The sequence below is a fragment of the Hyaena hyaena genome, unplaced genomic scaffold, assembly GCF_003009895.1.
Source record: "Hyaena hyaena isolate Hyena2069 unplaced genomic scaffold, ASM300989v1 scaffold_93, whole genome shotgun sequence".
NCBI lineage: Eukaryota > Metazoa > Chordata > Mammalia > Carnivora > Hyaenidae > Hyaena > Hyaena hyaena.
Genome location: NW_024080724.1, coordinates 3,355,420 through 3,369,714, shown reverse-complemented (window position 1 = coordinate 3,369,714; position 14,295 = coordinate 3,355,420). Strand labels below are relative to the sequence as shown.

The 14,295-nt window shown below is 39.1% G+C and overlaps 1 protein-coding gene and 1 pseudogene across 6 annotated transcripts in view; both read left to right on the top strand.

Moving 5' to 3' along the window:
• MELK (maternal embryonic leucine zipper kinase) overlaps positions 1-14,295 on the top strand; it is a 91,594-nt gene that overhangs the window by 57,197 nt on the left and 20,102 nt on the right. For 4 of the 6 annotated variants that reach the window (XM_039234852.1, XM_039234849.1, XM_039234850.1 and 1 more), the window contains 4 exons: positions 86-172; positions 7,593-7,721; positions 11,249-11,371; positions 11,961-12,005. In XM_039234852.1, the coding sequence (XP_039090783.1) occupies positions 86-172; positions 7,593-7,721; positions 11,249-11,371; positions 11,961-12,005 (384 nt within the window). The remainder of the gene's footprint in view (positions 1-85; positions 173-7,592; positions 7,722-11,248; positions 11,372-11,960; positions 12,006-14,295) is intronic. The other 2 variants (XM_039234853.1, XM_039234851.1) reach the window with 2 other exon arrangements.
• On the top strand, positions 13,977-14,118 carry LOC120233545 (annotated as a pseudogene).

The window sequence follows — 14,295 nt, the reverse complement described above, 5'->3', positions numbered from 1 at the left end:
TTACAAGGCAATTATGTAAACTTGAAAATTGAAAGACAAATATATTTATGACTTCCTGTTAATAAAATTTATAATTTTTTTTTAGCTTATTCACCTTGATGAAGATTGTATAACAGAACTTTCTGTACATCACAGAAATAACAGGCAAACAATGGAGGATTTAATATCATTGGTAAGAAATATGACATGAACTTGAGAGTAATATCTCTTGTTTTAGTGCTTTTTATTGATAAAATAAATGTGCTAATAAAGTACATGAAAAATAGTATAGCATTTTTCAGACCTTTGATTTTATCATGGAGGTAAATACTATATTTATGTATGATTTCCACTCAGTTCTTTTCTCATGTCTGCAGGATATCCTCTTTAAAAATGACATTGATTTGGGTGCCTGGGTGGCTCACTTGGTTGGGCGTCTGACTCTTGATTTTGGCTTGGGTTGTCATCCCAGGGTCGTGGGACTGAGCCCTACATCAGGCTCTGTGCTGAGCATGCAGCCTTCTTGGGATTCTCTCTCTCCCTCTCTCTTTCTCTTTTTCTCTCCCTCCCTCCTTTCCTCCTCTCCCTCTGCCCCCCGCTCCCCCATGCACTCTCTCTCAAATAAAATGTAAAATAAAAAAAATAGGACATTGATTAAAAAGAATTACAGTGGGAAAAAAATAAATAGAAGAAACTAGTCCACAGAGAATTGACAGAGTTCAGATTTTACTACTAGAAATTCTGTACGTGGAACTAGAATTCTGCTGTAGGAATAGGTTAACACAAAGCAAGTTGTTTTTTTTATAGTTTATTTATTTTTGAGACAGAAACAGAACATGAGCGGGGGAGGGGCAGAGAGAGAGGGAGACACAGAATCCGAAACAGGCTCCAGGCTCTGAGCTGCCAGCACAGAACCTGATGCGGGGCTCGAACCGACAAACCGTGAGATCACGACCTGAGCCGAAGTCGGACGCCCAACCGACTGAGCCACTCAAGCGCCCCAAAGCAGTTTTCTTCTTACCTGAAAGCAACCCCATAGCATCGCATCACCCCTAAGCTTATGATCCAAATACCATGAAATCATTATCATGATTTCTGTGTTGGATCATTTTAGTTCTTTCAGATGCTTAATCTCTAGATCACACATGTTTTTTTCCTAGAGAAAAACCAATCATAGTTGACTCTGACTATAATCTAACATGATAGGCAGGGTTTGAGCCCAACTTTGCTCCTGGTTCAGTACTGTGTCTTTCATTGCCTCTGATTTGTGTTTTGCTTTTTTTTTTTTCTTTTCTAATTTGCAAGGTAAAGGCCTAAAGCAAAATTTTTTTTACTAAACAAAGCTTTGCTAAGCCACAATTCTTTTTGGTGAGGAGGAGATATAAAAGATTTCTTTTGGATGACATAATAAGCAAAGGTTCTGGAATGTGAATGCAAAACAGAATGATAATTTGTTTTGCATAGAAAGTGCCTTTAAAGGAATGACAAGGATTGGGAATTGCTGAAAGGTCCTTAGTCTTTTATAATGAAAATTTGAAGTTTCCATTTAAGCAACTTAAAAGTATGACTTTTTCTTTAGGATGATCTTTCATAGAAGACTGTCTTTCAGGTACATAAGATTTCTTTTAAAAATTTCATTTTAGAGTTTGTAAATGTCTACAAAAGTAGAATAGTTTCACAATAACTTTCCATGTTTTCATCATCCAGGATCAACAGTTAATGACATTTTGCTTGTTTTATCTATATCCCAAGCCCCGTCTCCCATTTGCCTTTTCTAACTAGGATATTTTGAAGCTTGGGCCAGACATCCTGTCATTTTACTGAGAAAAGATTTGATGCAATCACAGATATTTATTTATTTATCTATTTATTTATTTTTAAACGTTTATTTTTGGGAGAGAGAGAGCACGAGCAGGGGAAGGACAGAGAGAGAGGGAGACACAGAATCTGAAGCAGGCTCCAGGCTCTGAGCGGTCAGCACAGAGCCCGACGCGAGGCTCGAATGCATGAACTGTGAGATCATGACCTGAACTGAAATTAAGAGTCGGATGCTTAACCGACTGAGCCACCCAGGTGCTGCAGATCACAGACTTTTAAACTCTGACTCCCAAAAGTAATAATACTTAGAAATTCAAGAACTATTGAAAAAAAATCTTTAAAATAGTATCCCTGATGTTTACATAATTTTCAAACTTAAGAGTGAATTAGGAATTATTTTCTTTACTTCTAATATAGGAAAAGTAGGTGATGAAGCAGGATAGAGATTGTTTTCTGGTGTTACATCTCTAAAGATCTCAGTGTTTCTGAAAGCTAAGCATGAACAACATCAAGAATGCTGTGAAAAAAGGAATAGTTTTTCTTTCTTTGGACTCTTCTCTCATTCTTAAATGTCTGCTTATACTTATTTTCCAGTCCTTGGGATGAGTAGAATACAGGCTATTCATTCTAATTGTGAGATTCTCAACCTTGTCTGAATCCCCTGGGAGTCTAAACTAATCCTGATGCCTAGGTCCCACCCCCAGAGGTTACGATTTAATCATGTGTGGCCTGAACATCAGAATTTTTAAAAGCTTTTCCAAGGATTGCAGTATTCAGCCAGGAGTTGAGAAGTACGTCTCTAAATTCTTGCTATTCAAAGTGTGGTCTGACCAGCAACATTCACATCACGTGGTGCTTGTTAGAAATGCAGACTCTCAGAGCCTACTTTGGATGTACTGAATCAGAATCCGTACCTTAATAAAAACCCTAAGTGATACATATGTACATTAAAGCTTGAGAAGCATCGGTCAGCGTCAGTGGTTTTCAACTGGGAGTGATTTTGCCCCTCAGGAGACACTTTTGGTTGTCACAACTGGGGTGTGTGTGCATGATAATGGAATCTAGTGGTTAGAGGCCAGGATGCTGCTAAATATCCCACAATGCACAGAACAGCCCCTCACAAGAAGAATTATCCAGGTCAAACATCAGTAGTGTGGGGTGGAGAATTCTTGGTTTAGGTAGTCTCAGGGAATTCACATTGGTCTTAGGAATTTTCCTGTTTAAAAAGCCTCAGGAACAGCAGGCTTGAGATCAGCTGTGGTCTGTTACCCTTTTTTCTTTTTCTTTTTTTTTTTTGCACCTTGGGAGCTTTGTCTTTACTTTGGGGTCTGGTGAGACAGGACAGAGAGCAGTTTAGTGTGATCCGTGCTGGGATGGTGATGTTGATCTTTGTGCAGAGAGGGAAACACTATTATTCTCAAACATGTGACTCCTAGAACTCCTGCTTTTATATTATATACATGAGCACTCTTAATCTGCTTTTTATATGCAGCAGTTAGCATTTCACTGTGACATGATTTCGGGCTATCTCACCGTGGCCTGTCTGTGACCTCCCAGGAGTGGTGCCAGTGTTAACTTCCACCTGATTGCTTTCCTTACTGTCCCCCTCTTCTTCCAGCTGTGAGTGGCCACGATTTGTTTGGGCAGCCAGTCATCTGATAGGGGGACTTCACTGAGGTCACAAGTGCATACATATAAGAACCTATTCAGACCATGACAGTTCCCTTCCCCCATCCCCTCATGCAAATCTCCCTATATTCTGGTGGCAGAAGTTTAAATGCCTCAAAAGACCAAGGTCAGGGGAATGATAGTTTACTCCTCAGTTTCTCAGAACACTGTACTAGTAACTGCCTGTCCTCAGCTCAGGTGCCTGGGCAGTTCTTAACATTTAGCCTGTGTGAACAACAACTGGGGATTTTTTTTAAACAATTTTTTTTAAATGTTTTTTATTTATTTCTAGGAGAGAGAGAGAGACAGCGAGAGCAGGGGAGGGTCAGAGAGAGAGGGAGTCACAGACTCTGAAACAGGCTCCAGGCTCTGAGCTAGCAGTCAGCACAGAGCCCGACGCGGGGCTCGAACCCACGAACCGTGAGATCATGACCCAAGCAAAAGTCGGATGCTTAACCGACTAAGCCACCCAGGCGCCCCAACAACTGGGGATTTTTAAATGTTTTTTCTTTTTTCAAAAATGTTTTTAGTGTTTTTTTTTTTTTTTTTTTTTAAGAAAAGCAACCTTCTTTATGATAGGTAAACCTGGGAGCTGCCTAAAAGATAGGTTGGTTGTGTTAGACTTGTGGCTTGATATCAGCTGATAGTAACTAATGTGCTGATTCATCTGTTATTGAAAACAGAACTCCCCTGCGCATCTGACTATAATGAGTTGTATGCAGTGGCTGTAGCAAAAGTTATCAAAAGGATGCTTTTTTCTTAGGTATAAAAAGGGGTTAGGCGATCGTTATAAAACTCTGAGGCAGGTGTAGAAAATGTAAAACTGTAAAACTGTAAAACTGTAAAACTGTCCAGGTGTTGTTTACAGTGCCTGCATTGTGCCATATCATTGCTGATAAGCAAATGGCAACTTGTTTCTGAGCCTTTGTCTGTAATCAGCTTATGGCCTCTCTTTCAAAAAGGTAGGGCTATCGTACATGGGTTCATAGATGTGGCAGGTGGTAAAAAAAATCTTGAATATAGTTTTTGGAAAGTGGAGAGTAGTTGTTAGTAACTACATAGTTTTTACTCAGTTTCCAAGTACCTTCTCCATGAAACATTTTCTCACCTTTCCCCATTCCTGTCTGGATTAAAGGCAACATTTATTAAAGGCAGTAATATCACGGTATTTTATACCTCTTCCACTAGACTGATAGGTCTGTTATAGATTTCAAAGCATACTTGATGATTGTGGCCATCTAAAATATTAACTGACAAAATTTATTAATTAAAACAGGGCTTTTATTTAGACCTTTTTCATAGTAGACCTCTTTGGATCATGTGCCTTTTGAGGAGATACATTCATTCTTATTCAATATTATTTAAATTTAACACTCTTACAGGGTAGAGTCTCCTAGTCTTATGAGCGCATTATTTAGAAGCTTTCAGTTATACATAATGTATTGAACAGATATGTTTACATCCAGCACTTCCTAAAACTTCACTAAAATCATAATAAAGGGGCAGAAAGGTAAAATTTTTCACAAGGATGATTGGAATAAAAGAGGAGACAAAAAGTAATGTCAATAAAATTTTTGGGAGTTATAAAATAGGTAAGTGGCAGCTGACATAGCATTTTAGAGAAAGCTGAAAGCTAAATGTCTGCATTGGGAAAAGAAAATAAGCAAATTGATTAGAGCCTTAGGCTCCAGAAAGGCTTAGGAATCAGAGATACTCGGAACCTCTGCAGTTAGGGAAGTAAGTAGAGTGGAACAGGAAGATTGGTTGAAACTCTGTGTTAGAAACAATTGGACCCCTAAGTCCCTTTCTCTGCCTTGTGCCCCCTGACGGCCATGTCTTCCTCAGCCAAACAGAAGATGGGAGACATTGAATGAGAGGCACTCTTGAACCACACACAGCTTATGCATTTTGAAATGGACGCATGCAGTCCTCCTATTTAACGGTGAACCACTACTTTTAACCCCCTTCCCTGATCAGCTCTGAGAATGCTGGAACCAGGATTTTATCCTGCTTGCAGTGGGGGTAGGGAAAATATTGGAAGATTCATTTCTAGAAAAAAGCTGAGAGAGAGGACCTACTATACCTAATGGTTGGAGTTTAGATTCCTGTCTGTACATCATAGAGGGAAGTCCCCCCCCCCCCCCGCCCAAGCTGATAGGCAGCCTCAAATTACACACAGAGCCTTTAATTAGCTGTGCTTTATAATTCCCCACCTTTAAGTAGAGACAGGCAGCCAAAGATTACTAGACGTGAAAATCAGAGATCAAAACAACTGGTGAGGGCTGGGGGTGGGGAGGAGGAAGAAAAGTAAAGATACTTAGAAATAAAAGATAATGCAGGGAGTGGAAGAAAATGGCTAAGAAATGATAATTAATATTCTCAGAGATAAGAGAAGCTATTTCTTTTTCGAAATAGGAATAAGATGTCTAAAAGGGAACATTTCAAGAGATAGCTCTTGAAAGTTTAAGATATGATGACAGAAATGAAAAGCTTAGTAGAAATGATTGAAAATGAAATTAAAGGGAAATCTTTCAAAAGTAGAGCCTAAAAACAGATGCATAAAAAAAACAAAAACAAAAACAGCTGCATAAATAGAAGAGAATGGGTAAGAAAGGTCCAACATACAAATAATAGAAGTTGCAGGAAGACAAAACAGAAGGGAAGAAAGCATCAAAGAAATAATGCAAAAAGAAATATTCTAGAACTGAAGGTTTCTAAGGTAGTAGAACTGAGTTTTTAAGAATGAAGGCTCTTAGCCAGGGTTTGGAAATGTGGATGAAAATAAATCTACACAAAGTGGAATTTCAGAAAACTGCGGTAAAAGAGAATATGCAGAAAGTTTCTAGAGCCAAAAACAATCCCCAAAAGATCATAAACAAACGCTTGGAATCAGAAAGACTTTGGATTTTTCAGTAGCTATATAAGAAGCTAGAAGACCATGGAACAGTGTTTTCAAAACTGAAAATTATTACCACCCTTAATTTCTGTACTCAGTCAAACCAGACTCAAGTGTGAGGATGGAATGCAGTCATTTATCAGACATGCAAGATCTCAAATTACTGGAGGATATAGTGAACCAAACAAGAAAGTGACCAAGAAAGTGGAATCCTTACGATCTAGGAAACTGGGGACACATTGTAGAATAGAGGTGAAGAGAATCCCTAGACTGATGGTGGAGTTGCAGGTTGAGAAAGAAGCCAGGCCAGAGTGGAGCATGGAATGTAGTCCTCGGGTGGAATGTCTCTGAAGGGCAGCAGAGCGGGGACCGGATCAGCTGGTGTGTGTGGACATGTTGAGGGGAGGTGAAGAGTGCTGGAGAGCGTGCAGTTGAAGTAGTAAGATGAGTAACTGCCTCTTTTTTATTTAACTTCAGGAAAAACCAAGATATAAAAGAAGGAAATTGCAAAGATAGCACCTTGCATGGTTTAGGTGTGGTTCCATATTGGTTGTTAAGGTATTAGAATATTTATATACTCACTGGTAAAGAACTGCTACAAGTGCCCTCGCCGTAGCCCATTACCTCCCTCAGGTCCCCTGGGCACCTCCCTCCAGTCTCCCCTGGAACCCAGTGATTAAAAGGTTAATAATTGTCATGGCAGGGGTCTCCCAGGACCCAACTCACTCTCAGTCTCTGTTCTAATTGCTTAGAGTCAAGGTACCAATTAAATATTTCGAACATTACCCTTACTTAATTGTGAATACTATTTACACAATCATAGTAGTATAAATATTGATTTAACTAAAAATTGTGATAAAATTATAGTGGGAAGATACAGGGATGAAGAATATATGGGGCAGGAAGGAGAGTTTTCATTTCCATACTAGGAAATTCATAGATAATATCTGAAGCTGAAAAAAATTTTAAAGCAATTTAAATTAAAAAAATTATAAGCAACATAGAAACATAGAAGAAATAAAGTGTCTAAAAGTGGTTTCCTCTGGGGAGTGGAAACTGCGTGTGTGTGAGTGGGTGTGGGTGTGGGTGTCTGTCTATGTCTATATGTGTATGAGAGAGAGAGAGAGAAGGGATGGTTATTTTTTCTGAATGAATAAAGTTAATGTAAAATAGAACATGATTTCAGAAGACAACTTTAGTCTTCTAAGCAACTTGATTTTCTTTTTTCCAGTGGCAGTATGATCACCTCACAGCTACCTATCTTCTGCTGCTAGCCAAGAAGGCTCGGGGAAAACCAGTTCGTTTAAGGCTTCCTTTTTCCTGTGGACAAGCCAGTGTTACCCCATTCACAAATGTCAAGGTAAATGTTAGAACCTTTCGTGTGGACTCCTACAGCTCTGGCCTTATGGCTGCTCCATTCGTGAGTGGGTCCACCACTGGTGTCAAGGAGCCAGAAGCAAGACATTTTATGATTTAAATATTTTTGGTGAGGGAGATGGGGAATTCTGAACTTGAACTCTAAAAATTTCAAAGTTGGCATGGCATTGAGATAATCCTCTCCTCCCCTTTGTTTTTCACAAAAAGAATTTTTGATTGTTGGAGAAAAATTTTGAGCCACAGAAAGGAAAACGGAACATATGTATAAATCTACCTGTAGATAATATAGTTTTATTTGATTGTGACTTTCTACTCCTTTTTGGTATATAATTTATACAAGTGCTTTTATAGGACACTGTATTATTGGGTTGTGGATAAAAATTTAAAAAATTTTTGGGAGTAAGATTTCTGAATATAGGATGTATTATATTTTGTATGACATGAAATAGTTTAATGAATATTTTGTTACTAATATATGTTGATGGCTTAGGTTTTTGTTTTGAGCAATAGTTACAGTGCGTGTAACTCAAATACCTTGTATGAGTTTGTTGTGACCATATTTTTTCTATTTTTGTCGTCTTTATCTCATTTTTTTTGGTCATGAGTGTTTAGAATGGCGGAGAAGCTTTACATTCTTGGAATGTGTCATTGTTTTACATTCTGTGTCATTCCTAAGAGCTCACAGTCTCTGTCTTCTGTCTGATTCTTTGTTATCTCCCATGGTTTAAAACTCTGCCTTCCAAATCCTTTGCTGGATGGGTGTGGAACTTTGGAATATAATCAGTCTTTCTTCAATTAATTTAGGTTGCAATTCAAATTATGCTAGCAGTAGGAAATTGTCACTTGTCAATCATGTGCTGCAGGTATAGGGGATCTTATGTCTCTTCCAGACCCTGTCAGCCCCTGCCTCCCTCTTTCCTTCCTAGTTGGTCTTTTGACCAAACTAAGCACTAAAAGTGCCAGTAACTGTTCTCTAAAGGGATCTCTGAAGTCAGATTATGTCCTTCCCGGGATGGTTTCTTAGTCTGTTCTTAGAGAGTTTTGTTGGATTTGTGGATACGCCATCCCTAGACATACCTTTACCTCTGGACTCCATGCGTTGTCCTGTCACTCATCCTGCCCATGTCACCGGACCCTTTAAACTCTCAGATTGAAGTGAAGGTCTTTGGGTCAAAGAGGACACAAAACCATGAATGCTGTTTCTGATCAAGGTAATTTGAGAATAGTATTAGATGAGTCTGTACTTAGAATAAATTCAGCTAAATTTTTACATTTTTAACAGTTCTGAGATGTTTTCCTAAGTCACTGAATTTTCTTACATCTGGATTGGCCCAATCTCAATTCACCTGGTATAAGATTTATGAGGTATTCAAGTACCTGGGAAGATACTCTTCTCTTTCAACTAATGAGCATTGATACTGATCATGTAATTATTTGGGCATTTATGTTATTGAATCCGTTTTTATGGTAGGTAGATATTTTCATAACAAATAGTGTAGAAATAAAATTTGGGGTTACTTTCTGCTTTTTATGCAAATCATTAAAACTTGAAACATAGTTTCTTTGTATTGTTCTCCCCCCTTGATAGAATCACCCTTTTTCTCCAGGGTGTTGTTTATAAGAAAGTAAGTGATCCTGAACTGCTAATCAATAGATGGCATTTTCAGCAGAACAATGATACAGTCTGATCCAGGAATCAGATGGGTTAAAGATTTAGTTTGGCTAAAGACTGAGAGGTCAAGGGGCGCCTGGGTGGCTTAGTCGGTTAAGCGTCCGACTTTCGCTTAGGTCATGATCTCGCGGTTTGTGGGTTCGAGCCCCGCGTCGGGCTCTGTGCTGACTGCCAGCTCGGAGCCTGGAGCCTGTTTCGGTCTGTGACTCCCTCTCTCGCTGACCCTCCCCTGTTCACGCTGTCTCTCTCTCTCTCTCTCCTAGAAATAAATAAAACATTAAAAAAAAAAAAAAAAGACTGAGAGGTCAAGTAGGGGAAAAGTAGGAGGAAAAGGAGGAGGGAGTGGGCTGGGAGGGTAGGCGGGAGCTAGATTGTAGAGAACCTTGAAATGCCATGTCAGAAGGGTTAGACATTATGCTCTGGGTAATGGGAACCATTGATTTTTGAGCAAGATAGAATGGGTCACTTGACATGACTGTAATTTTGCAAAATGTATTCAGGGGTATATAGACTTGTTCACTTAGGGATGTGTGTGTGCTGTTACTCTCTACGGCAGTGCCCGGGACAGCTGTCTTTCCTACAGCCCTATACTTTTCCCCATGGAGCCTAGATTTAGCTTTAGTATTTTTCTCTGCCTCGTGCTCCATGTAGCCCGTTCTAGTTGATGATAATTGGAGAACTCTGTCATCCCTGGCTGAAATGGTAGAAATGTTGGTGGCACAGACCATACTGTCTGTTTGAATAGTTCAGGTCTGCAAAGATGTGTCCTTGAATTAGAACAGTGGCAGTGGGACTGGAAAGTAAATGGTGTCATGAGAAATTCAAATGAAATTGTCAGGCCATCGTAACTAGATGTTGAATTTCGGAAAGGGAAGAGGGAGAAAGAAAAGATCCAGTGATACTCCATAGTCTTAGAATTTAGGATGTGTCTAGTATACCCTTGGTTTATGGAGGGGGAAGAATGAGGGAGATAAATGACTGTGGTCGTATTGTTAGTGCAGGACCTCAAATACTCTGTCCTCAGGAGATCTTGTTTTTAAATTTTTTTTTTAATTTTTTTTTTTTAATTTATTTCTGAGAGAGAGAGAGAGACACCGTGAGCAGGGGAGGGTCAGAGAGAGAAGGAGACACAGAATCTGAAACAGGCTTCAGACTCTGAGCTGGCAGTCAGCACAGAGCCCGACATGGGGCTTGAACCCACAAACCGTGAGATCATGACCTGAGCCAAAGTCAGACACTTAACTGACTGAGCCACTCGGGCACCCCGGGAGATCTGTCTTAAAGCTAGTTTATTTGTAGGAGAAATTGCTACATTTTCTCAGACAGAGAGTGAGCAAGAGGTGGGGGGAGGGGGGCACAGAGAGAGAGAGGGATTCACAGATTCCAAAGCAGGTTCCAGGCTCTGAGCTCTTAGCCCAGAGTCCAATGTGGGGCTTAATTAAACTCACGAACTGTGAGATAGTGACCTGAGCAGAAGTTGGATGCTTAACTGACTGAGCCACCCAGGTGCCCTAGAGCTTTTTATTTGTAGATTTGCAGTGGAGTTATTTGTCTGGTGTTCGAGTGATTATCTGATAATAAAGCCAATTTATCTTTGGCTAAAGAATATACCATAGAATATAAACATGTTCCAGGACACATCTGAGAGTCTGAGGGTCTCCTTGTAATTTGTATTAGCATTTTTTGACTTCCTGTTTTCTCTCCTGGATGGTGAGCTCCTTCAGTATACTATCTCTGATTTGTTTCTGCTTCCAGGGCCTTGCCCTGTGCCTCAAACATACTCTTTTAAAAATTGAATCATGATGGCATTGTCTTTAAGTTCTTCTATTTTTGAATAGCCAAAGAATCTGAGTCTAGAAGATATGACAACAAGTGATGAAAATTATGTGGCTGGATTGATAGACTATGACTGGTGTGAAGACAGTTCATCAACAGGTGTGGCCACCCCACAAACACCACAGGTTGGTCATTTGTATTACTATTTAAAGAAGTGTATGTTGTCTTAATTATAAAAGCATCTAGACTCTAATGTATGTATAGTAGGTCTGTGTAATATACAATATTTTGTATGTGCTTGCAAATTTAATGAATTCTTAAGCCATTGAAGACGTTAATGAGAGATTTGTTGGAATATGAACAAAAGGGAAGCCAATTATTTCCCAGTTGAACAAAGCCAAGATTCCATTTTAGAGCACTTTGCTGTTCCTCTTTTTGCTTGTCGTTTTCCCCCTGCCCTCCTTTCCCCTCCACCTTTCCAAAACTGAAGTGCAGCTTACATGTGGTTAATTATTCACTGTTTTAGTGTGCCATTTTGTGTGTTTTGACAAATGCACATGGTCCTGTCGCCACCATAAAAATCAAGAACAGTTCTGTTGCCCCCTCTCCTAGAGTCCCTCCTTGTAGCCACCTCCCCATTCCCTCCAACTCAGAGCAGCAACTGATCTGTTTTCTTCTCCTTTTGATAATCTTTTTTTTTTTTTTTTAATTTTATTTGGCGTTTGTTGAGCTTACTGGATGTACAGTGAATGTTATTCTTCCACTCTCTCTGAGGGGCCACACAGAGTGCACTCCTTTCAACAGCAGCAGCATGCAGAGGCAAGTGTGCATGTTTCTACCTAGGGAAGCTCACTAGAGACTTAGAATCCCAAGTTTTTAGTGGGGGCTGGTTACACGGGCTCTCTTTGTTGGTGGAGTCGGTCACAATCACAAAAATTCTAGACTTCTAGAAGAAAAGCTGGTGTTTGTCATAAATCACACTGCCTCTAGTCTGTACAGCCTGGTACAGCAGGGTTCGGTGCTCCACCCATACCAGCAGACTCATCCCAACAGTGTTGGCAACTTTCTAAAAGCCGAGTTCCCAGCTTCCATCCAGGACCTGCTGTGCTAGCCCTTGTGTGCAGCAGGGCGCCTGTTACATATGTGTAAGAGTCCTACCACATGTATACTTAGGAGTGGAACGAATTATCTTCAGCTTTACCAGATAATGCCAGTTTTTCTCCCCAAAGTGGTTGTATTAAGTATACTTCAGCTAGCAGTAGAAGAGTGTTCCCATTGGCCAACACATTTATTAATACTTGATATTTTTAGCTATTTAATATTTTAATATTTAATATTTAAACATTTTCTAATCTGGTGAGTATAAAGTTATATCTCCAGCATTGGAAAGTCCATTCTTTCACCACCAGATCTACAATGGTACTTCGATCATATATCAAGTTATCATAGGAGTGTATCTGTTTCTGGGCTATATTTTATTGGTTTATTTTCACCACTACTCACATCTTAATTACTTTCATTTTATAATAGTTGGCCAATTTCCTCCCATCTTCTTTTTTAGGAATGTCTTGGCTATTCTTGCCCCTTTGTATTTCCATATATGTTTTAGAATTGTTTTGACAAATTTCACGTCCACTCAAAAATTGAAAAAACATTGAATTTAAGATTCAACTTGGGAAAAGTTGAAATCTAGACCCTCAAATCCCCCTATCCAAAGAGTATGTCTCTTTATTTATTAGGCTTTAGTTAATGGCTTTCAATAGTTTTATAAATTTCCCCAAAGGGGTCTTATATATTTTTTACTAGATTTATTCCTAGGTACTCCTATTTTTTTTATTGCTGTTGGGAATGGTAGGTTTTTTAAAATCACATTTTCCTGTTACTGGTGTGTAGATGTGAAATTGATTTTTGTGCAATGATCTTACAGTCAACAACTTTCCTAAACTCGTAAATTCTTATGATGTGTCTGCATATTTTTTTGAGTTTTCTGTGTACGAAAGTATATCATTTATGGATGGCAATTTTGTTTCTTCCTTTCTAATTGTTTTTTTTAACATTTTAAAAAATGTTTTATTTTTGAGAGAAAGAGAGAGAGAGTGTGAGCAGGAGAAGGGCAGAGAGGGAGGGAGACAAAGAATCCAAGCAGGCTCCAGGCTCTGAGCTGTTAGCACAGAGCCTAACATTGGGCTCGAACTCATGAACCGTGAGATCATGACCTGAACTGAAGTCAGACACTTCATCAACTGAGACACCCAGGCACTCCTCTTCCTTTCTAATTCTTAAACCTTTAATATCTTTTTTTTTAAATTACTGCACTTAGTAGACCTAGCAATATAGGAGACACTGTTTTTCCCAATTGTAAAAAAGAATACTTCTTTTATCATTAAATAAGATGTTTGTTCTCTCTGTCCCTTTTAAACCTCTCCTTTCCCTCTCCCTCATTCTCTTTCTCCTTTTCCTTGTCATTCTTCCTCTCTCCCCACTGCACCTCCCACCATGTATTTTTCAGGTTAAGACCTGTTTTTCATTTAGTCCTGTTTTGCTAAGATCTTTTTTTTTATTTTAAATGTTTTATTTATTTCTGAGAGAGAGAGCAGGAGCAGGGGAGGGTCAGAGAGAGAGGGAGACACAGAATCCGAAACAGGCTCTGAGCTGGCTGTCAGCAGAGAGCCCGATGTGGGGCTCGAACCCAAGAACCGTGAGATCATGACCTGAGCCGAAGTCAGATGCTTAACCGACTGAGCCACTCAGGCGCGCATTGCTAAGATATTTCTAAAAGTCACAAATCTTATCGCTTCTCGGCCTTTTGGCTAAGATCAAGTGTAGTAAAAGTCACAAATCTGTATTGCAGGAAACAAATTAGATAAAATTTACCTATTGAGAAAATCATCTATTTTTGTTCCTTTCACTAGTTAATATAATTAGCTACATTAAATAATGTAGTTATATGTTATATCAATATTTTTGATGTTAAAGCAGTCTTGTATTCTTTATATAAGCCTGGTTTGCTATCTTTTTAATACATTTCTGGGGTTAGTTTGCTAATGTTTTGTTTGGAATTTTTGCTTCTTTGTTCTTAAATGAAAATGTCCTATAATTTTCTGTTTCA